Raw genomic sequence first — 23,637 nt, 5'->3', positions numbered from 1 at the left:
TGGTGCCCTTATGGGACTTGGCAGTGGTTTTAGATGGGCTCACTCGACCTCCATTTGAACCCCTGGAAGAAGCTGATATGAGCCTCCCTGTCCCCAATATGGGGTGGAAGTAGGGATGCATATCGTTGACTTTTTTACGATACCGATACCACTGAACGATACTGATACTCAACCGATACATATCGTGATACTTTGAAAATGTATCATCCCACAATTACTCCCATGAAGTGCTTTACGATATAGTTAACATGTGAAATGAATATTAAATTCAATTGTGGGACTTCTTGGACCTTTTAGTACTGAACAAAAAATGAAAAATACATAAAAAATATGAAGAAAACTGATTATGGAATATCTTTTATAACACCCGCCATCAGGTGTGCCGCGTGAATAGCACATCTTGTCAATGCAAACAGACCGTTATAGCACCGTTATAATTAATGTTAAACCTGAGATTCGACTAGAGAACAAACAAAAAGCCGACATCGAGCTAATAGTAGTTAGTAAGAATGACAGCTAACCGAAAGGCTCAGACGTTCGGGAGGATGGTGACGAGCGTTGCTAGGCAATCAAGCCTATCACCGAAGCCAGTGCAAGGCGCGCGATCTGATTGGCTTGCGGATGTCAACAATATGGTGCAGCCCACACTCCACAGTGACTCGTCGAAATTGACATCGTAATTTGACGGTTTGGGCCCGAGTTTAAGGATATTACGGCTCACTTTTAAAATTAATTTTTTTTTTTTTTTTAAATTATCGAAACTGGATCTGATTTCGGTACGGTATACCGTAGCCACCAGTAACCGGTATTTCGGTAATACCGGATACCGGTATGCATCCCTAGTGTGAGCGTGTGATGCATAGCAAATCAAATAACCTACATAACTTGGTTTAAGTTTGTTCAATTAGCTACTGTAAATTCCACAGGATCGGACCAGCTGTGTAGCTGCCTAGTGTATCAAGTCCTTTTCATTGCCAGGAGTCTGACAGTGTTTTTTTATGTGAATTTTCACATTGGGATGATTAACATTGACTTTAATTTAAATGTTTCTGATCTAAATGTACAATGCAATTTATCAAAGTCCCAATACAAACCATGAAACTAATGTGATGCACAGAGAGTTTATCGATTTAGTTAATTTTCAACTCCTAGATATTTCACATTATGATATATTATTTTATTTATTCTAAACGCATAGCTAAGCTGGTACATATAACAGCTTATTACACTGCTACTTACTGAAAAATAAATACTTTGACAAACATAATTGACAATTCAACAAAGTGGTGCTAAACAACTAATACAACAAATAATTCTCTCCCTTTGTCTACCACAAATGGGAACTCTTTATTCAGCCATTGTTATTACCAACCAAGCTCCATGTCCTCATATGAACAGCAATTCCATTGAGCTTCTTCAGAAGTGTGTTCCTGCCTGTAGTTTGTTTCAACTTCAAGAAATGAAATCTGAATCCTTCTCAGAATAGCCCTGCATGTCTGGGGGTCAGGTACGTTTAGTTCACTGAGGTGGCGGACGCGTGGACCATGGCCTGCTCTCTTGATTACCAAAGAGACTGTAGGGAAACGTGTGCAAACATTCATAAGACAACAAGCCTTGGCAATATATTTACTGGACAGTACATTCAAGTATTAGTATTTGTTTGGTATGACCCGGTAAGTATTTATTTCTCTTTATCAGCTTTGACCCTCTTCTGCTTCCATTCTTGTGTCCAATGCTTTGCCCAATAATCTGTTGTGAAGGTATATTATGTGTTGAGACAATTTGTGGGATTACATTGCCATAATCAAACTCTATAAGGATGGAAAACGAGATGATTTGCCACAGAGGTCCTTTACTATGTTGCAGTTAACACCCCATCACTCTTCTCTCTTCCCATCCATCTGTCACCATCCTCTGCTTGTGACTCTTTTCCATGTCCATGCACCTATTGACATGGACACACACACACACACACACACACACACACACACACACACACACACACACACACACACACACACACACACACACACACACACACACACACACACACACACACACACACACACACACACACACAGGCTAACTCCCTGTCTTTCCCATGGGCTGTATCTCTCTCAGAAGGCCTTAGCTGGGCCGGCCCTCCACAGAGCCAGGCCCTATATTTATCCCACTCTCCTCCCCAGAGTGACTAATATGGGCACTGGCAGTAGGTGGGGGTCACCCAGTTATCTAGTGGTCCTTACATAGTGATGATTGTGTCTGGGACTGTTGCCCTAACAAGTACCTACAGCTTCACTTCTGACCAAAACCCGGCGTGGCTGAATGCCAAAAGATGAACCCACCCACCCTCTGATACTCTGACTGTGTCCTCTCCCTTTATCTCCCACCCTTCACTCCTCATTCCCAATTCACTTACCCTGCTTAGTCAAATTTAGTTGAACTTGTTGCCCCTTTTCTATTTCCTCAGAGGTTTTATTTTTCTGTTTGTAAAGTTTTGCTCTCAAGTCTGATTTAAAGGTGTTACACATGCATCAGCTTGAATAACTTCGGACTACATTCTTCTTCATTACCTAAGTGTATAATGCTAACATCATGTCTGGGTTTTACTGCAGAGATTTGCAGAATGGGTCCACTATTAGTCTTGAACTGTTGTATTTGTGTGTGGATCAGCATTATTTGTTGATCATCAGTCAACATATTTAGTTTACTGTCATATCAAATACACATCAAATCCTAGGAGTGAATATGAGGCATTTTTACTGAAAAAATGCAAACAATTTATGATTTAAAATGGTCAATACTGAGACATCGTCCATCATTGGTCAATTGTTCTTTAGTATGGAATGAGTGGGTGGTGGTGTGTGTCTGTGTGTCATGTCTGTAAAAAATCACTTCTGCTAATACGATTTAGGAAGGTTTGGATTATTTAAGGTTAATGCAGTAGCACAGTAATGCAGTGGGTAATCATAATGAAGCCAATGTACAGCAGCTAGATGTAACATCATGTCAGGTTTTGTTTAGCCTCTGCTTAGCCATATCTGTTGTCTTTAAAAGAAGCCCTAAAGCAGTCCTTTTTAATCGTCGCACATGCAGACTTGGAGTTAAACCTCTGCAGAAGGCTGCCCTTTCAAAGAGAAGCTTGTACAGCGAGTCGTGCTATTCTGAAAGCAGTCTATCAATAGCTGGGACTTTTAAAGGACTACAGTATTTTTAGAAAAATGCAGTTGAAAGTCGTTCACAGCCCCCCAGCTTCTCCGACTGTCGGGCTTAGAGTCCACTTCCCCAAGGTGTGTTTTGTGGACGAGTAAAAGTGTGTGTTTGCACGTGCATCCCCTTCCATGCGCAATTCTTAGGGATAGTGTTGTATTACAGATGACTTTGTACAGTAGCACTGCTATACATGGTCATTGCCAAGTACACTATGTACATGAGTCTGTCTGTGTGTGATGATGATACAGCAGGAATTCAAGAGAGTGACGGAAATGAAAAGTTGTGAGAATTGCCAAAAAGAGGAAGTGACAGACGGGAGAGAGAGAGAGAGAGAGAGAGAGAGAGGAAACAGCTGTGTCAAGGGTGGGAGGGTTATGGGAAATTAGCTCAGCACTGAGCTGCGGTTTTGTTTGTCTCCTCATCCTGTACATGGTCTCAGAGAAACTCAGGAAGGACAGTTGGATGGCTGGAAGGATGGAGAGATGAAGTTACAGAGAAGAAGGGCACGACAGGAAGTCTAAATGGCAGACAGCGTGAAACTGAAGTACTGTAAAGCGTTGGGTTCATTGAGTGTAGCCTGCTGCATGAAAGATTAGCCAACACAGTGGTTAACCTTCAAATGAGCACTTCAACCAATCGCTTGTGCAACTTGAAAATATAAAAATGTGGCTCTGACGACATCACACCCCTTCGATTAATCCTCATTGTTTGCGTGTGTGTCAATTCCTTGAATAGTTTCTTTTCCCGGCGGCTACGAAATCATCCCTTTTTGAAGTTTGTCAGAACAGGCGACTAACTCTCTGACTAACTCTCTGACTAACTCTGTGTCCTTGCGTAACACTTTTATCCACCTTTTTATGTCCAATGTTTTATTATTGACAGACTGCAGACCGCTTAAACATGAACTCCTATTTATTTGACCTCAGGAAAAAAAAACATGGCAGGGCATATTCAAGCAGGCAGATGATGTTAACATTATATTTTAATGCCAAAAAAGCAACCAAACTGGGGGTTTCTCTAGAAATCTGGAACTCTGCAGACCGCTGTCAGGAATGTGGCTGCACATGTTCCTGGATAGGCTAAGTTCTTTCCAGCTTTACTTGGGGTCTTAATGATGGTACAAACACAATCTGTTCGTTCCTCATTATGATGGATTCTTCTACTTTTTTTTTTCTCGTTGCAATGATGCCTTTGCGGTGCTCTCTGCATCTGCTGAATAAACACAGGAGAAGCGTTGCCTAAGTGCCCACGCGGTCTAATTGGCAAACTGCTTGCTCAGCATCGTTGAAGATGTGGTTAACTGCTCCCATGGCTGTCATTTGACGTGGTCATTACCGGCTGCAGAAATACGTCTTCCAACTTGTTTTATGGGTACATAGTGTTACTAAGGTTAGTGTGCTGTGGGGAGACTTTAAACTAACACACACACACACACACACACACACACACACACACACACACACTTACACTCACACACACACACACACACACACGTCTTCAGTTGTAACACTGACCTCAGTTAATTATGCGTCCCCTTCCTCAGCGCAGTGACCTCAGTCACAGTTAATTAGATTAGCTCTTCCTACAGAGGAACAGGACCCCTTTTTATACGACGCGCTCTTATCTCCCCTCAAATGCTGTGGAGGAGGGGATTCATCTTCCCATCGGACCCCGGGTCTCCTCTCAACCCCCCCATCCCTCCCTACTGGCAGCTGCTTGTGTGAATAAGCCTGTGTGTGTAATCCAGCTGTGTGGAGGAGAACATTGTGTTCCGAGTTCAAATAGGGGCTTGGATCTTGTTTTCACTTGCGTCGGTCTGTCCTGTGCTGATTCTGGAAGCCTGTTCGCAGAGGCCAGATGAGTGGATCATTGTGACACTGACATAAGCCCATGACAACACCCTTCTGTTCCCTGTCCACCATCTTGTGCTTATTATAACGCTTGGTTCAACAAGTGCAAGAAAGAGAAAACCAATTCCAAAAGTCACACCACATATGATCAGTTAACTTGGCAGGAGTCCCTGTCTCTGAGGTTTTATTCATGTGTTCTTTTCTTCTCTCTCCCCTCGCAGCATCAGTGAGAATTTTCTCACTGTTAAAGGGGCCGCCCTGTTCCTTCCCCGGGGAAACAGCCCCACGCCTAACTCTGCACCGCACATCAGCCAGCGCAGGAACAAGCACACAGGTAAAGACTTGCACTCCCCACAGCTGCTGCTTCTCCCAGCGATAACTCTCAGCCTCTGATATGAACTCCTCCACGGAATAACTTGAGATTGAATCCGAGCGTGTTTTCAAATCGACATTCCTCCGCAGCATCATCGAGAACAGCTGCTGATATCTGCACTGAAGCTGTTTCACAAAACAACTTCAGTGCAGTCAGTTCATTGCTGCGTGCCATGTGGGGACCAGATTGTTTGAGGAGTGTTTTGCCGAAGAACCCACATTTCAAACATCCTTACACTTTTGGAATACAAAGTAAACAAATAGGGGAAAGTAGAACATACTGCTAGATAAGACAGCCGTTGTTAGTTGGAGTAAGGCTGATGATAACTATAAATAGCATCAGAAGTTTCAGAAATAACTTCCTCAGAAGTATTCAGAGATCAGGTTGAATGTAGGCCGAAAGAGGCACTAGTTTGAACGCACTGGAAAGTTGCCACAGGGTAAGTGAAACATTATCCTAGGTGTTGTATCAACGTCTGAAGGCTAAGAATGAAAGTGTTGTCCTAAAGGAACTGAAACTTGATGAGGACGTTGAAATCCTTTCTATCCAGGTGACCTCCAGAAACATCTTCAGACCATGTTCACTGTACTGCGGCCGGAGGACAACATCCGACTGGTAGGTCACACACACACACACACACACACACACACACACACACACACACACACACACACACACACACACACACACACACACACACACACACACACACACACACACACAGGTGGCTTTGTGATCAGAGACATTATCCTCGAGGTCTAGAGGCGGTTTTACTTCTTTGTTAGTAAAAATAAAGAACTGATACTTGTTGGTAAAAAAAAAAGAAGGGTTTGTCTGTCTGCACTGACAGAGATACTCTTTTCATAAAGCAAACTGTCCTCAAATTAATTCAAATCATGCACACCCTGCCATTATGCATCCCTGCTGAATCTTCTCTTTGCTAATATCTCCTTTCCCCTCTTCCCTCGTGTCTCCTCTCCATCTTTTCTCTCAGGCTGTGCGTCTGGAGAGCGCCTTCCCTCAGGTAACCCGCTACATGGTGGTGGTCTCCACCAATGGCAAACAGGACACGGAGGAGAGCATCGTGCTCGGCATGGACTTTCTCTCCTCTGATAGGTCAGTGCAACTGCTGTGGGGAGAATGTCATCAAAAGTGTGTTTTTATCGTGAAAGATAACACATGCTAACCACAGACCACTTTATTATCTATTCCATTTTTATAATATGTAGTAGGGATGCACCGAATATTCGGCCACCGAAAATGATCGGCCGAAAATTGTTAAAAAGGCCCTTTCGGCTTTCGGCAATATCACCGAATGTCAGAGAACAGGGTTACGTTGATCATACTCCGCATATTATTCCGGGTGTTTTGATTTCAAGTGGTGGAGTTGCAACTTATATATATCAATATTTCAATTACTTGTAAATACTGTAGACTATTCTGCACTATTACTATTTTTTATTTATTTTTTTATTTACTATCAGTACCAAAGTGGGCCGGTCGAGAGGCCCGGGCTGATTTTTTGTCCCAGTCCGCCCCTGACTGTAGCTATCTACAAATTACAATAAAAGTCTTGAATCCTTGAAAATTCACATTTCAACATGTTCAAATCTTTAAGTGACAAATAATAAAAATGTTATTCTTTGATTGGCCTGTCACTCCAACAAAACATCACATAAGTGCATTTAACAATCAAACACATTTTAACTCTAATTTAACTCTCTCTTTCTCACATCCCTGTATCAAGTGAACCCAGTGTCTCTTGTTCAGTTGTCTGACGTGTTGCTCTCCCTCCAGCTGCTGCACGGTTGGTCTGGTTCTACCTCTGTGGAGTGACACTCTGATCCACTTGGATGGAGACGGGTAAGACACCATCCTCCCTGCTTCCTCTAACTGCCCCCCCCTCGGGGCAACTGACTGAAGCTCTGATGACTCTTATTTAGTCCTTTTATCGTAAGAGGATTTGTTGGTGTTGTAAGATGACTATAAAAGAATGACCGTGTCTCCCTTTTCTAATCTCGGTCTTGTTTTTGATCACAGTGGTTTCAGCGTGTCGTCGGTGAACAGGGTTCATGTTTTCAAGCCAGTTTCTGTCCAGGCCATGTGGTAAGCATAACTTCCCGTTTATTACCGCTATTTGAAGTCTCAGTAAATGTTTTTGTTACAGGCTTAAAAAACGTCTGTATCCATTGACCCCTCTTTGACCTTGACCTCCAGCCTTTTATCTTTGTCAATGTTTCTTATCTGTCCTCTTTCCCTTTGTCTTCTCGTTCACCCTCTGCCTTCCAGTCTCTTCATTATCTCTGTCTCACATGCCAGTGCTGCCTTCCTTATTTCCGTATTCGACTTATTTTTCTTTCTCTTTGTTCTTTGCTCTCCGCCTGACCTCCTTCTCTCTTGAATATCTCCTGATACATTCCTCTATCTGCACGTACATCTCTTTAATGCGTCTCTTCTCGCTGTAATCTTTCGGTTCTTTTCTGACGTTTTTCTCACTAATTCAACCAACTTCCCTTTCTCTCGTGCCGTCATGAGTCATTCCTCGCTTGTATTTCTATCCATTTCTCTCCTTCTCACATAAGTCCTCTGTTCCTTTTGCCTTTCCTCATGTTCATTCCTTTGTTTGTTTACTGCTTTGTTATATCCTCCTTTGAGTCATTTCACCCTGTCAATCATTTTAAGAACGGAGCAATGCCAAATTACACCCAGTAGTAGTGTCATCTTATTATCAAGATTAAGATATAACCTCTCTTTGGGTCATCATTTCTTGGCGGCACCGGTACATCTTGACTTCCTGCTGGAACCACCTTTTCACATGTCATTTGGATTATCCATGTTGTAATCATATTATCTCTCCGTCCTGGGAGAGGGGTGTTTCCTCCGAGGTTTCTCTGACACATTTTTTTTTGTAAGCTGCTAGAGTCAGAGGGACAGAGGTTGTTGTGTGCTGTGTACACTGTAAAGCCCCCGAGAGACAAATGTATACTTTGTGATTTTGGGCAATGTATATCAAATGATTTGATTTATCGTCTTCCTCCTCGCTGTGTGCCTCAGGTCCGCCCTCCAGTCGCTCCACAAAGCGAGCGATGTGGCCCGCTGCCACAACCACTACCCAGGCAGCCTGTTCCTGACCTGGGTCAGCTACTACCAGAGCCGAGTGTCCTCCAACCAGACCTGCATCAACGAGTGGAACGCCATGCAGGACGTCGAGTCGCACCGTGCCAATTCGCCCGTTCTCTTCACAGACCTGTGAGTAGAGACTCCATGAATGCACACACACACACACACACACACACACACACACACACACACACACACACACACACACACACACACACACTGTTCACACTTATGACGGAATATCTGTTTGGTTTGTGAGGCGATCCATAGAGCAGCACAGCACCCATTGATGTTTAGTGCAACATTCCTATGGCGTGAGTACACTGCTCTGAAAGGGATCCAATCAAAGGATGTGTTGACTGGTTACCCACAACCCACTGCTTTTCATTACAAAAGTAACGATACATTATCTTACTTAAGAAATAACAAATGTTATGGCATTAATTCTGTTTTAATAGATGCTTTTTACAAATAGTTTTTATGAATAATAATTAGCATTTTGCTAACAGAAACAAAAGTAAAGATAACCTTAAGGAAGAGGAAATAGGTATAGCCACTACTGTTTGACCTAGACAGCGTTGCATAATCTCTTCTTATGAGCCGACAGCTAAAGTTTTACTGCAGACGCTCAGCCTTCAGAGACTTGGACTCTGGAGCGGGGGGGTCACATTCAGTCTGCAACCTCTCAGGAAAGAAAGACACACAGCGGCAAAAACAAAAACACATGCAGGCACGCGAGCAAATCCTGAACTTTGTGCAGATACGCACGCACGCACGCACGCACACACACACACACACACACACACTGTCACACACAGACATTTAATCTCTGTGACAGAGTTATCAAGAGACCCTCAAGGGAGATTAGAAAGTAACAGGAATGACACGGGCTGCTGGAGTTATGTCTTTACTAATAATAGGGAAATTCCCCACCGCTAGTTAGCCACGTGCTTCGCTATCTATTAGAGCGCCTCTCTTTCAAACACACACTTTAGAGATCCCCCAGTGTCAAAAATAGCTGAGGCTTGATTTACGTTCGGAAAAATGGAAACAAGACAAATAGGTAGACGGACGGAGGGACAGAAGCAGGTGGGAGAGGATGGGGGTGTTAGGGGGTGGGGGTTAAAGAAGATATGTCGCTGGTGCATGCACCTGATGCCCCTGGGGTTGAAAGGAGAAGTCAAGTTCCACTTCGAAACCTGACTAACTAGAAACGCCCATATTTAGCGTTTGCCTGGAAACCAAAATACTTCTCACTCGAGGTGTGTTTGCACTTATCATCATGAAGATTGCCACCCACATTTTACGAGCTCCAATACACACATGACGTCCCTGTTTGCCGAGTGCCAGAGCCACATGACCTGCCAAGTGGTTGTTGACATGGAAGTAAATATTTCTGTGTAACCATTAGATGGAAAATTCCCGCAGCAGGAAGAGATTTTTAATCTTGTTTTTGTGTGCGTTTGATTTATGGTGATTACTGTAACTTCCCGTCGGCTGCTCCTCGATCACTTGTTCCATGAAGTGACACAGAGTTTCCCATTCTTCAGTTATTAGTGCCATGTGTATTTTTTTATTCCGGGTCTTTCCCTGACCAGCTATTGCTCCATTAATCTGTCTCTAGGCATGTTATGTGCCTCAAGTGTTATTGAATGTCGGTAACTAATCCATATTTGTTGGCATGAGTAACTAGGTTCTCTTTTTCCCCTGTGAAGTCATTCTCTCAGGGTCAGACAGCTCGAGGTAAACAAGATGACTGTTTCCAATTCTTAGCATAGAGCGATGCTTTCCCACTTTCCCACCTGTGGCAATCACAATGCCCCTCTTTGTGATTTATAAACCCACCCTCTTGTTTACTGTTATAGAAGGAGCACATTAGACAACATAAGAAAGAGAATCTTCTCTCTCCTGAGAGGTAATTAGGCCACGTGTTGGTATCATCAGTGTGATGTCCAAAGGCTAAATGCGTCCCCCAGCAGAGTTGATAGAAACAGAGCCAGGCACAACAACAGGCGTCCGTAAAACAAAGGGTCTTTGTTGTGGATCGCCGACGGGCCACGCTCTCACATTTTCTCTCCAGTTTCTGAGAATCTGACAAAGTGGCAATTCTCTAACCGGACAAGTCCTCTCTTTGAGAGTACAGTGAAAATGAATCAGTGAACAGAATGAACGTGTCATTACTGTGGCTGTGAAGGGAGAAAGTGTGTTTTAATCAAGGTGTGTGTGTGTGTGTGTGTGCAGGCCCACAGAGAGGGAGCGCACAGAGAGGCTGATCAAGACCCGCCTCCGAGAGATCATGATGCAGAAAGACCTGGAGAACGTCACCTGTAAGGAGGTAAGAGGCACATTGAAGGATGTGGTAGGGCTGCTCAATTCATCGGATTTTAATCGCGATTACGATTATGGCTTGCAATGATTACGAAAACAACGTAATCGAAATAAAACGATAATTTTTTTTAATTCTTTTTTTTGGGTTTTTCAGTTGAATTATACTTAAAGTTCAGGGTAATCAACTGTTAAAAACATACTGTTCACAGTTTTTTTTCTCCAGTAAATGGATGTTTTCAAAGTCAATGAATAATCGCATTTAATAATTACAATTATTGACCCAAATAATCGAGATTATGATTTTTGCCATAATCGAGCAGCCCTAGGATGTGGGGATGCCTTCAGGTCGGTGTAGCACACATCTTGGTTTAAAAATGTAGCTTTACTTAACCAAGTGTCCCTTTTCCCCACGGTACCAGATCCGAACAGAGCTGGAGATGCTGATGGTGTGTAACCTGAGGGAGTTTAAGGAGTACATAGACAACGAGATGATCCTCATCCTGGGACAGATGGACAGCCCCACTGAAATCTTTGAACACGTCTATCTGGTAAGAACATATAAGCCATTTCATTTAGTCTTAGTACAAGTTGTGTAGAAGTGTTTAAATGAACAACGTAATGAAAGCATGCTCAACATTTTCCAATTTTTTTCAATAACTTTAAGATTCTCACTCATTCTTGATTTGTGTTGTGTGTTGAATATATTGTTTAAGACTTTGATATTAACGTGGCTCGTGATGTCTGCAGGGCTCTGAGTGGAACGCCTCTAACCTGGAGGAGCTGCAGAACAGCGGGTAAGACATCAGTCAGAAATCGACCGAACCCTTTCTTCTTTTAACATCGAGGCAAAGAATCTGTCCGTCTCAGATTTCCATGACGATGTTACATTCTTATACTTCTGCACCACTTTTATATCTCGTCTTGTTTTATAAGCTTATGTTAAGCACTTTTTATTGCCTTTTTTGTTGTTCTATGTACAAAAACGTACCTTACATAAAGTTAAAACAACACTTAATTAAAGGCCCCTTATTAAAAGCACCATCCGCTGATATTTGTTTCCATTCTTTCAAGCTTCTTGTTTGGAACAATGTCCGCCCTGTGGGGTTTAAGCCAATTATTAATATGAGTGTTTCACAGTAAAAGGTCAGCTTGTCAACCTTCCTCTTCCTGTCTGTTTTGCAGCGTGCTCTACATCCTGAACGTGACCAGGGAAATAGACAACTTCTTCCCCGGGGTGTTTGAGTACCACAACATCAGAGTGTACGACGAAGAGGCCACCAATCTGCTGGAGTACTGGAACGAGACCTACAAGTTCATCGCCAAAGCAAAGTAGGCTTGGACGGACACGAACGTGTTACATTCTCCTTGGTTTCTTACACTTATAATCCAACACAAGTTCTCTCTTTCTCCTTCAGGAAAGCTGGGGCGAAGTGTCTGGTTCACTGTAAGATGGGTGTGAGTCGCTCCGCCTCCACAGTGATCGCCTACGCCATGAAGGAGTACGGCTGGGATCTGGACACCGCCTTCGAGTTTGTGAAAGAGAAACGGGCCGTCACCAAGCCCAACCCTTCCTTCATGAAACAGCTGGAGGAGTATCAGGGAATTCTGCTGGCCAGGTGTGTTCTCAATATGCACATCCTTTTAGATAAGATAAGCCGTCATGAATCACTGTAGGAGCATGCAGGTGTCATAGCAGCAAATTCAAGAGTTCACACAAAGATAATAAGAAAATAAATCAGCAGTATGAATACAATTTTAAAAAAAAAAAAAAAAAAAAAAAAACACTGAGTAGCTGCATTTACATATTTACAGAAACGTGTGAAAAAGAGTGTTATGATGCTAACAACACATCATTTTTCTTTGTTTCCACAGCAAGCAAAGGCATAATAAGCTATGGCGCTCCCACTCTGAAAGTGACCTATCAGAACGCCCTGAGCCGATGTGTAAGCCTTCGTCTCTGGGCCGCTCTGACTCTCACAACAACAACACTTCCTCCCCCTCCTTGCATCACTTCCTGGGCACGGCCGTGCTGCAGGCGCTCGGTGCCGAATCCGAAGACTCTGCCAAATCCAACACCACACACACCTCTGACTCACACTCCGACTCCAACGGTGTGTGTGAGTCGCCGGGTCAGGAGGACGAGGGATCGGATTGCGAAAACTCCCTCCTGCTCCCCCTCCCCAGACCCCGAGCAGCCGTCGTGGTCCCGGAGGAAAGACTGGCCAACTCGGAGAGCGTGGCGGTCACTGTGCCCGCCGCTCTGCCCCACCCCCCCCCATCGCTCCACATCGTACCTCCCACACCTGAACTCCAGCGGGCTCAGCGGGCTCCTCCCACTCATCTGTCCATTTCTGTGCCCAGAACACAGAAGCCGGGGGATCTGACCCTGAGTCTGCCTGAGCGCAGCAGCTCAGAGGAATTCTCTCCTCTCACTCTGGGATCAGCTGACTCAGACACAATAGACTCGTCAGATTTAACCAGCGACAAACACAGCCCCCTCAGCCCTGCTAACCTCACACACCGCCTCCCATTGGCTGCCAGCGACGACAACAACAACCCCAGCGAGTTGCAGATAGGCAGCGCCTCGGACGGCCGCGGCGAGGCCGACGGGTCGTCCAATCACAGCGCAGACAGCATCGACTTCTTCAGCGCCAGGGAGAAGTTCCTGGGCCTGGCCCAAGATGGCAGATCCAGGACACTTTCCGAGCAGGCACAACTAAGGACACCCCCGTCACTGGAAGAAGACGGAGAGACTGAGGCGAAGGAGGAGGAAGAGGAGCAGGGATACGGGACTAGTCAGGTACGGTTTTATTCAGATTCATCGCTCTGTTAATGTTTTGGGTTTAACTTCAGGCTATGAGCTTCTTGCATCAGACTGTTTGTCAACAACAGTAGGTTTATCAAACAGCATCTGTCGGCCTATTACAGTTTACCTGTGTGCAGAAGATGCCGTACAGCTGTTACAGCAGCATCACATTCTGTCTTCCTACTTCCAACTGCAGATTCAATTCAAAAGGGCTCCCATCATGCACCGCAATAAATGTTTTATTTAGGTTTAGGTTTATTGCTGTGTAGGTTTACACATACAATGAATTTGCTTTGGTGTAATCTGGTGCATACATTACATAAACACAAGAGTAATGAAGTTGTACACAAATTATAAAATAGAAATGTTATGAAAATGTTGAAAGAAATGTAACTAAGTAAAATCTAAATATGACAATTCAATAAAAAAAGTGCAGTTATTCAGAGTTGTTGTAAAGAGAGCTGTGCACTTTGAAAAAGGTAGCATTAACTTTTGATGGACAGGTCCACACTGCTAGTACTTTGTCAGAACTTGACTGTTGCCTGTCCCCTCTAGACTGATAACCCCCCAGTCTGTGTCCGCAGCAGTAGCCGGGCTGTGTGTGAGTGTAGCTTTTAACTCAAACTAGAATCTGACTGCACTAGAATCTGTGTGAAAGGACTGCACGGTGGTAAAGGACCTGAGGGAATAACACGGCCTTGACACCATATCTGCATTAATCATAGTGACACCTGCTGGGTATGGAGAGGATAGTCCTGATGATTTAATACAAAAAAGGTGCTTATGTATAGTTTTTAAAAGGCTGTACAATAATTTCTAACAAATGTCACACTCGTGCATTTAATATAGAAACACGTTGACTAATATTATCTACATTTGTCCTTTTTCTCCTCAGGCATCTCCACAGTCTGAAGACAGCCCTGACCGAGCTCATCCCCCTCACCATGACAACGGAGTGTCAGTCCGCCATATTGTCACGGAGATAGAAGCCATAAGCCATCCTTCAGCTTCCCTTCCGACCCCCTCTTCCTCTTGCTCCTCCTCTTCTCATTCGTCGCTCCCTCCCTCCTCCCACAGCCCTCAGCATCAGATGGAGGCGGAGACTTTGTCTGAACTCACCCAAGGCTCTCTGACTCCCCCCTCTCACCCGCAGTCTCCCTCCATGCTGCCGTGTGATTGGCCGGCGGGCTCGGTGCGGCGGGCCACCAAGCAGCTTGAGCAGAAGTTGAGGCAGGAGATGGAGGTGACGGCAACTCAGCGATCTCCCCTTCACTCCCCCAGCGCCGAGCACCCCCCCGTCAGACTGTCAGCGTGTCCCCCAAGCACCGAACACACTCCCCCCCGCCTCCCTCAGGACCTCACAGAACAAACTCAGGGAGAAAAGCCCAAAGACGGAGAAGAGTCGGACACAGAGCTCAACTCCTCATACGACCTTTCACCTCCTAATATCAGACATGCCTCTGGTGCTACACCCGTCACCGTGCTCACATCCATAGACAGCCAAATGCTCACATCACCCCCCCCCACATGTCAATCATCTCTGGAGACCTCAGCTCCGCCCCAAAGACTTCACAACCAAAGCCAGCAGCCTCAGGCCTGCTCAGATCAGATGACTGTGGACGGGGTGACGGTGCTGGAGTCAGACGCAGACGAGACTCTGGGGTCCGGTTCCAGTGGGAGGGGGGGGTGCGGCCCCGACTGCGACGCTGAGAGCAGGCTGGCTCGAGGCAGCCAGGAGCTGGAGAGGATCCAGCAGACCCTCCGGGAGCTGCAGGCGTTCCTCCACGACGGCCTGGAGACCCCACACAGCCAGGAGCAGGAAGTGGAGCAGCCCCAGGAGAAGAGAGACATCATGGAGACAGAGCCGGGACCTTCTAAAAGGGGGAGGGGCCTCCGAGAGAAACAAGAGGGGAAGAGCTTCCTGGAGCCCATGTTGCGGCACAGGGCCATGGAGCTGGAGGCTCGTATCCGCCAGGCGGGCCTCACCCCCCCCTCCCTCATGAAGAGGTCGGCGTCTTTAGCTAAACTAGACTGTCTGGAGCTGTCGGCCAATGACCTCAGCGACCTTGACCTCAGGCCACACTCCAGGTCCATATCAGCCCACTCCCAGGACCCTTTCTCCATGTGCACATCTCACCCCGACGACTCCTGGAAGAAGCAGAAAGTGTTGAACGGTTTTAAAAAGACGGGTTTGTCCCACGGCGGGGACGAGTCGTGGTCCTCGCCATCCCTCTGCTTCCCCTCCACGCCACAGAGATGTCCAAAGGAGGACACGGAGGAGAGGGAGGAGAGGGAGGAGCCGGACGGGACGGTCGCTCCGAACCGCCAGCAGGGGAGGGGACACTCATCGAGACGTCGCAAAGGCTCCGCTGAGAAAAAGCATCGAGCCATCACTGTGCTATACAATACCATGTGACCTCAGTGCAATGGACTGGATGAGAAAGGCTGCATGATGAGTATGAATGTGTAGCAGATTAACTGGAGACCCTGTGTATCCTCCGATGTATGTTTTAGGAACCGAATGACGAGCATATGTTTGCATGTAAACCACTGGATGTGATGTTTTAACTGGACTTCAGGTTTTAATGTACAGTAATGAAATATGAATATCCAAACTCCTTCTATGTCTGACGTCCTATTTTTTAAGAAGCGTTAGTTTTCAGTGTTTAACCCTCGCTGCCTGTTCAGAGTTTATAAAACTACAAGAGGGCTTTTTTTTGTTTTCTCCAAACATGCACTTTACTGTTTTAATGATTTTATTTTATTTGAAATCTCTTCCTTACCCCCGGGAGGATTCTTTTTGCACTGATCTCAGTCGACTTTGTTTTTGTTTTCATAGTGGACGGACGTGTCTTTCTTCAGATTTTTAATTGAACCAGGACAAAGCTGATATCTTGTTTTTTTATTGAATTATTTAGCAGGAAATAAATATCTTAAGTTTGTTTTGACATTTTTTTGTACATGTGTTCTTCATCTCTCACACACACATACACACACATTTATATAAAGAAGACAGAAGGTGACTATTAGCTCCAGATGATTACATTTGACCCACATTATCCTGGACATTACTGCCACCTGCTGGCCAGGCGGAGAACTGAACCCGCGTATAGCAGCTCTCGAGGAGGCGTGAAAACAGGTAATATATGGGGTACATTTCTCACAATCTTTAAAAGTGAGCACTTTAAACAACTGAAAGCTCTATTGCCCAACACACCTCCCACTTTTTTTCAAATTTTACCACCTTTTAATATCTGAAAATCAAGCCCTTAACACAATAAATATAATAATGTTTTTAGCTGCACGTTTATTTTAACGAGTCAATCCCGTCTCCTAGGGGATGTGATCTCCATGGGAGCTCAGCACAGTTTATTTCTGGCTGACATTTTACCTACTGTTTCATGTGGGTAATTAAATACTGAGATGTAGGCCACCGGGGCCCCTGCTGAGAGACACACACACACACACACACACACACACACACACACACACACACACACACACACACACACACACACACACACACTTGATCTGACTTTTAAAAAAGCAGATGATTAAAATACTTCACATTCGCGTTCTGGATTTGAATGTGAAAATATTGCCAGCAAAGAGGAAAATAAAGAACCCTTAATCTCACAAAATAACTTAGTTTAGTAAACGGAGCAGATTAATTGAAAAGCTGATTTTGATATAAATGGTGTGTGTGTCCTAAATTGATGTCAGAAGGGCCATAGTTGAAAAACTGGGGAATAAAATGTAAATAGCAGGACATGGGGTGTTAAAGTGAGAATATAGCATCCATCATTATTGGACACTGACACACCTTGTTTTGTCTGTGACTCTTTACAAATTCCCTTCACACATCTTGCAGCCCATTGCTCCCACCAATTGTATTCATAATGTGGAGCTGAGTCACGGCGGTGGAGAAGTTGCAGCTGCATACTGCTGATTCATTTAAAAACATTATTTCATTTTCTTTATCCAATTCCCTCCATCCCACCCCCCAAAGTGCAGAAAGCAGCCTCTGCGCTCCGGGCGGTGTTTCTTAGAGGGTTTAGAGTCTGTAAGTCCTTTTCCTCCGTGTCGAGCCTGAAATAACTACAAGCAAAACCCCCCTTGAATCCGGCTGAGTGCTGGGACTCCGTGTCACAGGGAGGATGATGGAGGTGGAAGCTACTAAAAACAGATCAAGTCTCTACGGTGCCGCAGCTTTATCTCCTGAGAAATTAATTGCCTCCGTCACCGTCCTCCACTCAAAGGGACCGTAAAACTAACTTACAGTGAAAAGCTGCAGCGAAGTCTTAGTTTGGGGTGAGGGGATTGGAAGCTGTAATTTAAAAATAGATTAAAAAATAACCCACTCATGCGATGCTGTTCCAAAAGATGTTTCTTTATTTGAATCATTATCTGAACTCACTTCCCAGCTTACACCATGAAAACATTTCTGCAATATTTCTTTAAAAGTAAAAAAATTAACATTTCCTTTTTTGTATCAACCAGGCAAGCTGAATGGGAATTGTAGATAGGAGGCAGAGGGGGTTATCCTCAGTTTGTGCTGATATTTGTTACATTTCTTTCAAAAGATGATACAAAAAGAAAAGGAATAAACAAGCCATCCTTGTCCCTTGCAACAAAACATGTTCATCAGTGTTGGGCTAGCCTTGAACCCTGCAACATGAAGTTACAATTATGAGAGCAATGTTGAACAACCTTTCCAAATCCAGGAACTGCAAGGTTCACATTTGCTCAATGTGCAATTTTACATTTGCTTTTGTCTTTAGCATGTTGTATTTATGGAAACAACTTTCTATTTGGGTAATTGCTGTCAATAGATTTTAAAGTGATTCTTTTGGTCACATGTTCCCTGCCAAAGCTTGATTAACCATTGCAGGTCTCCTCCAGGCTAGACAAAATGAACCTCACACAGGTGCAGACCATGCTGAAATATTGTACAAACATCGACCATGACTACACAGAAATACAGAACATATCCGCTCATGTAAGGTGAGAGGATGCAAAGATACAGAAAACCTCTTTCTGTAACATTTCTATTCCACCATCCGATTGAAGACCGCTATCAGGTCCCTTTATTGTTTGTGTTACACAACGGCCGGCCACAGCTCATTCACCGTCACATACATGTTAGTTAGTGCACAAAGTGTTTATCTGGCTGTCTCATATCTGTGCTCCTGCTGTCTAACGTCAGGCTAAAACTAAAGCTTAGCTTGTGCTCAAACTCGTCATCTACATCCATTAACAGTCAACATGTGATCCGCCAACAAGCTTAGTACAGTACATCTGGATTTTGTGGGGAAAAAAAGAAACATAACAATCAGTTTTTTAAAACATTTTCCCTCAAAACTGAGGAAGTCAAATGGTTTGTCGACACTCAACTCAACTTGACCAATAAGGTCAAAGTACTCCCACACTAGAGTGTGTGTGTTAGTGCCGGAGCAGAGAGTTGGCTTTAATATATACATGTTCAGTATTGAAGGTGATCTGTTGACCCCTGTGCGGAGAGCTGGTTTGGAAACACACACACATATGCACACACACGCACGCACCTGCAAACAGACAGAAATCAGTCACCCAAGAAGGCATTCCACTGAACTTGTTGTATTGGATGCGTTGTTGGTTGTAAACTTGTCACAAAAAGTACTGTGTGGCAACAGAAAGAGGAAACTGAAGTCCCTCTCTGGCTGTCTGAGGCCGGACAGCTGCATCACCGCGTGGCATCATGGGAAAGGTCAGGCGAAGGCAATGGGAGAATAAAGAGGAGGCTCTTTCGTGATCTGAAATCCACAGAGATTATTTAGGTATTTACTCTGCTTCGCGTTACATTTGCCAACTTTTATGGGGATGTCCAAACCGGTTTTGATGGTAAATGTGGCCAATTGAAGCAATTAGTGCGTGCTATATTGATAGAGACATTGGAGCTAAAAATACGTGTTCTTCCTGCATTCACTGGCATCATTTAAAGTGACTCAGTGGAAGAACTACAGGCTGGTACAGTGTGTAATTCTCTGGCTAGCATTGGGGTTGTTTTAAATGTCATTCAGAAATAGAACTTCCTTGTTGTCTTTGCTTGAATTGCAAACAAGATACTTTACTGACAGCAAACATGGCATCCGAAAATGTGTGGAGAAGATATAACGGATGAGGATACATTTACAGTATTGATTTGGATGTTTAGCCGTCGTTATTTGAGCCAGACTAAACGGCATTAGCAGCACAATAAATATGGCCAGTGGGGACCGTGGGCATCAGTGCAATGCATCCTGGTACATGTAGGCACTGCAAACACTCTCCACAAGCAGAAGTTAACTTTGTCTGTCAATATAGCACACACTCAGGAATGTATTGCTCCAATCGACATAAAAGGTGGATTATGTTCCCTTTAAGTTTAAGTAGCCTGCACTGCCCTTCTCTCCCATGAGTCCTTGGTCCAGACCCCTCCCCTCAGACCCCTGCTGGGCCACTCAGATCTCATTTCTCCATGAGTGACAGCTCGATGATGTGCCGTAGCTCCGTCTCTTCTTGTCGCCGCCGATTTTCCGCCTCGTCCTGCTCCCGAGCTGAGATCTCCATGGCGATGCGCAGCTGCTCGTCATAGCTGCAGGTGGACGGCTGCTTCTTGGAGGGGGTGGAACAGAGGCTGGAGGGGGGGCGGGGCTTGTGCTGGGGGGTCCTGGTGTGAGGGAGAGGAAGGAAGAACACAGGTTAAAGAAGCAAAGGGTTTTGAGTGCCATTATGTTTGAATTAAAAAGGTTATACTTCCTGGATTACACAAGCATATAGTTAACATTACTGTAGTTTGGGAATTTCCATTTGAACCAAATATAAGACTGAGGCAGATTGTATTCAACTTGTGAGTCTGTGTTTGTGTTTTCATGGCAAAATGTGATCCGATCCTGGAAACACCTGCTTCAGCGAGAACTATCACTGGTGTGATCCTATCGCAAGATTGTCTCTTGTTCTGAACTGTAACTTTAAAATTACATTTTGATGGTTCTTATAACATAGGCTACTAGAAATACTTTTGTATGGCATAACAAGTAACATGTAATGCATACTATGACCTTTTCAAATAATTAATATGACATTTTCATGGCATATTGTTTGCCTATTTTCATTGTAAAATAATATGATTTAGTCTATGCAATATAGGCCCCCTATACAGTCAATGTTCACAACATACTCACCTACTGACCCCAAGTCAGTAGGTGATCACAGCCCCGTCCTTATCAACAGGGAGGGAGCTGAGCAGGTTTCACGTTTTAAATATTTGGGGATTTATTTTGATGCTCAGTTAGGCTGGGCCCATCAGGTGGATCAGGTATGCTCAAAGATAAGCCAGCGCCTGCATTGTCTGCGTAGGCTCAGGGTTCATGGAGTGGATAAATGTATCATGTTGATGTTCTACAGGGCAGAAATTGAGTCTATTATTCGTTATGGCATCACAACATGGTTTGGTAACTTGTCAGTTAAATCTAAATCACAACTCCAGAGCTTGATAAAAAGGGCTGGAAAAATGTAGTTTGTGCAATCGAGAAGGTTAAATAGGGGAAGTGCATTATGTGTAAATAGGTATGGACACAATAGGGATATGTGCAATCTGACGGACACTATGCATAGGTGCAATAGGGAAGGTGCAATATTGATCTTATGTATAAATGCAATAGGGAAAGTGCAATTTGATTATGTACCGGTATGTGCAATAGGGATATGTGCAATAGGGATATGTGCAATAGGGATATGTGCAATAGGGAAAGTGCTGTACCTGTATGTTTCTTGTTTGTTTCTTTGCCATGTGAAATGTGATCTCTGTTCTGTATCTATGACTGATTGACCTGCATGTTTTATGTGTATTATCTCGATGCCCAAGACAAATTTCTCCTAAGGGAGACAATAAAGCTCTATCTTATCTTATCTTATACTGTATGTGATTTTTATTTGACACACAAAACTATAATTTTGGCAGACAATACTGTAACTTTGTGACTTTTTTAATGTTACCTTTTTAGGACTTGTTACAAAACTATACCTTTTGTTTAAAGACTTTCATAGGACTTACTGTACTATTAACTTTTTACGAAATTCTTTAAAATGACTTAAAAAATCGCCTCAGAAAATCGGTATTTCCCGCCACAGTAGGTTTCTCCAAAACGACATTTTGCCATGATGACACAAACACAGACTCACAAAGGGAAAACAACACCAGCCTGGTAAAGATAACGCACTAAAGTCAACAGACATACTGCCGACTGTGAAAGCAGGAAGCTGTCCCATCACACACACACACACACACACACACACACACACACACACACACACACACACACACACACACACACACACACACACACACACACACACACACACAGGAGATGAGAGGAGAATAGCAGGATGGATAAGAGAATAGAGTACGGGAGGACAGCACAGGAGGACAGGATGAGGGATATACAATGGACGAGTGGAAAACACTGAAAATAACAATATAACAGAAGTGACAGGAAGTTAATATTAGTGAAGGAGCGGCAGCAAATATATCTATAATCCTCTTTCTCATGACAGTCTTTCAGGATTTTATACTTTTGAGGACTACAGCTCTTTTGAAGAGAAAAGCCCACTTCATATTAACAACTGATACTTTGAATCAATTTCACACTGTATGCAACTCCTGGTTAATTCCTGAGAATAGAGGGGTTAGGAAAATGTGGAATGGGTGTAAACCAGGGGTGTCAAACTCAAGGCCCGGGGGCCAAATCCGGCCCGCGACTTCATTTCATGCGGCCCCACAAGAGCGTGCAAAGAATATAATATGTTTATTATATGGTTGCATGCCGCTTTACAGAAGCACATTGCCCATAAACTACATGTCCCACAATGCATCTCAAATTAGACTTTTTTCTCGGAATTTTACTTTCTTTCTCCAAAATTAGACTTTTCTTTCAAAATGTCACTTATTTTTTTTTGTTTTTCCAGGATTTGGCTTTTCTTTTTAAATCATTTTGTGACATGCGCACTGAAGAGACCTGCAATTATTTGCCCCAGGCTTCTGCTTTCAGACCTAGTTAATTATGAAGTTATTACCCTACCCATCGGACTCGTTGTGTGTGTGTGTGTGTGTGTGTGTGTGTGTGTGTGTGTGTGTGTGTGTGTGTGTGTGTGTGTGTGTGTGTGTGTGTGTGTGCGCGCGTGTGCGCGCGCGCGTGTGTGTTGTGTTGGGTGGCTCCAGGTGTTGCCTCTGAGCCACTGTGAGGCTATTTATACAGCCTCCATTTAAGTTATTACCCTATCCAATAATAATTCAATGCAGAGGCAATAATGTTATATAATACATTATTTTATATATATATATATCAAATATTTATATATTTATTCTTATATAGTCTTATATAAAAAACTGTCCCATTGAGTGCAACCATGATGCTAATGTGGCCCGAGTTGAAATTGAGTTTGAGTAGAAGATGAACAAAATATGTTTAATCAGATGATATAATATCATGTAACGGTAGCAAATAATGTGTAAAATATCAGAAATCATAATATAGTGCGTTGAAAAATGTCTTTGTTAAGTATGACAAAAATATCAATAAAAATGTCCTATTTTTATGTCTGATCAAATAAACGAGACTGACCTCTCCAGACGACTCGGATCACAGGGCGGCGTGTTTGTTCCTGGCTTGCTATTGGTCAGCGCCTCCCAGATGGTCACCTAGACACAAAGAGGAGGCCGCACAGGAAGTCAGAGAGCGAGCACAGGAAGTGGGTAGTAGACAGATAAGGAGAAGTGGTCAAAACAAAAGCATCCTCCTTTCTGTTAGTGTGCGCTGAAGAACCTCTCACAAACAGCAGAGAGAGACGCTGCCAGCTGATTATGAATTATGAATATCTGAATGTAAACAAGTCTAAATCCATTCTGGCCCCGGCTCTTTAGAAACACT

General features: G+C 43.9%; 2 protein-coding genes across 2 annotated transcripts in view; one reads left to right on the top strand and one right to left on the bottom strand.

Annotated features, from left to right (window-relative positions):
- Positions 1-16,638, top strand: part of ssh2a (slingshot protein phosphatase 2a) — a 20,242-nt gene extending 3,604 nt beyond the window's left edge. The window contains exons 2-14 of the mRNA XM_010793271.1: positions 5,285-5,397; positions 5,987-6,051; positions 6,431-6,552; positions 7,234-7,299; positions 7,477-7,542; positions 8,491-8,685; positions 10,798-10,891; positions 11,304-11,432; positions 11,632-11,678; positions 12,067-12,213; positions 12,300-12,500; positions 12,757-13,684; positions 14,586-16,638. Of these exons, the coding sequence (XP_010791573.1) occupies positions 5,285-5,397; positions 5,987-6,051; positions 6,431-6,552; positions 7,234-7,299; positions 7,477-7,542; positions 8,491-8,685; positions 10,798-10,891; positions 11,304-11,432; positions 11,632-11,678; positions 12,067-12,213; positions 12,300-12,500; positions 12,757-13,684; positions 14,586-16,106 (3,694 nt within the window). The 3' untranslated portion in view covers positions 16,107-16,638. The remainder of the gene's footprint in view (positions 1-5,284; positions 5,398-5,986; positions 6,052-6,430; positions 6,553-7,233; positions 7,300-7,476; positions 7,543-8,490; positions 8,686-10,797; positions 10,892-11,303; positions 11,433-11,631; positions 11,679-12,066; positions 12,214-12,299; positions 12,501-12,756; positions 13,685-14,585) is intronic.
- A 1,426-nt stretch (positions 16,639-18,064) lies between these two features.
- The window catches only part of ankrd13b (ankyrin repeat domain 13B), a 53,987-nt gene continuing 48,414 nt past the window's right edge, over positions 18,065-23,637 (bottom strand). Inside the window, exons 14-15 of the mRNA XM_010793269.1 lie at positions 23,332-23,408; positions 18,065-20,378 (exon numbers count right to left, since the gene is read on the bottom strand). Of these exons, the coding sequence (XP_010791571.1) occupies positions 20,177-20,378; positions 23,332-23,408 (279 nt within the window). The 3' untranslated portion in view covers positions 18,065-20,176. The remainder of the gene's footprint in view (positions 20,379-23,331; positions 23,409-23,637) is intronic.

This window comes from Notothenia coriiceps, unplaced genomic scaffold (genome assembly GCF_000735185.1).
Source record: "Notothenia coriiceps isolate Sejong01 unplaced genomic scaffold, NC01 NC01_scaffold00037244, whole genome shotgun sequence".
NCBI lineage: Eukaryota > Metazoa > Chordata > Actinopteri > Perciformes > Nototheniidae > Notothenia > Notothenia coriiceps.
The sequence above is the reverse complement of the archived record's forward strand: the minus strand, read 5'-3'. Positions and strand labels throughout refer to the sequence as shown.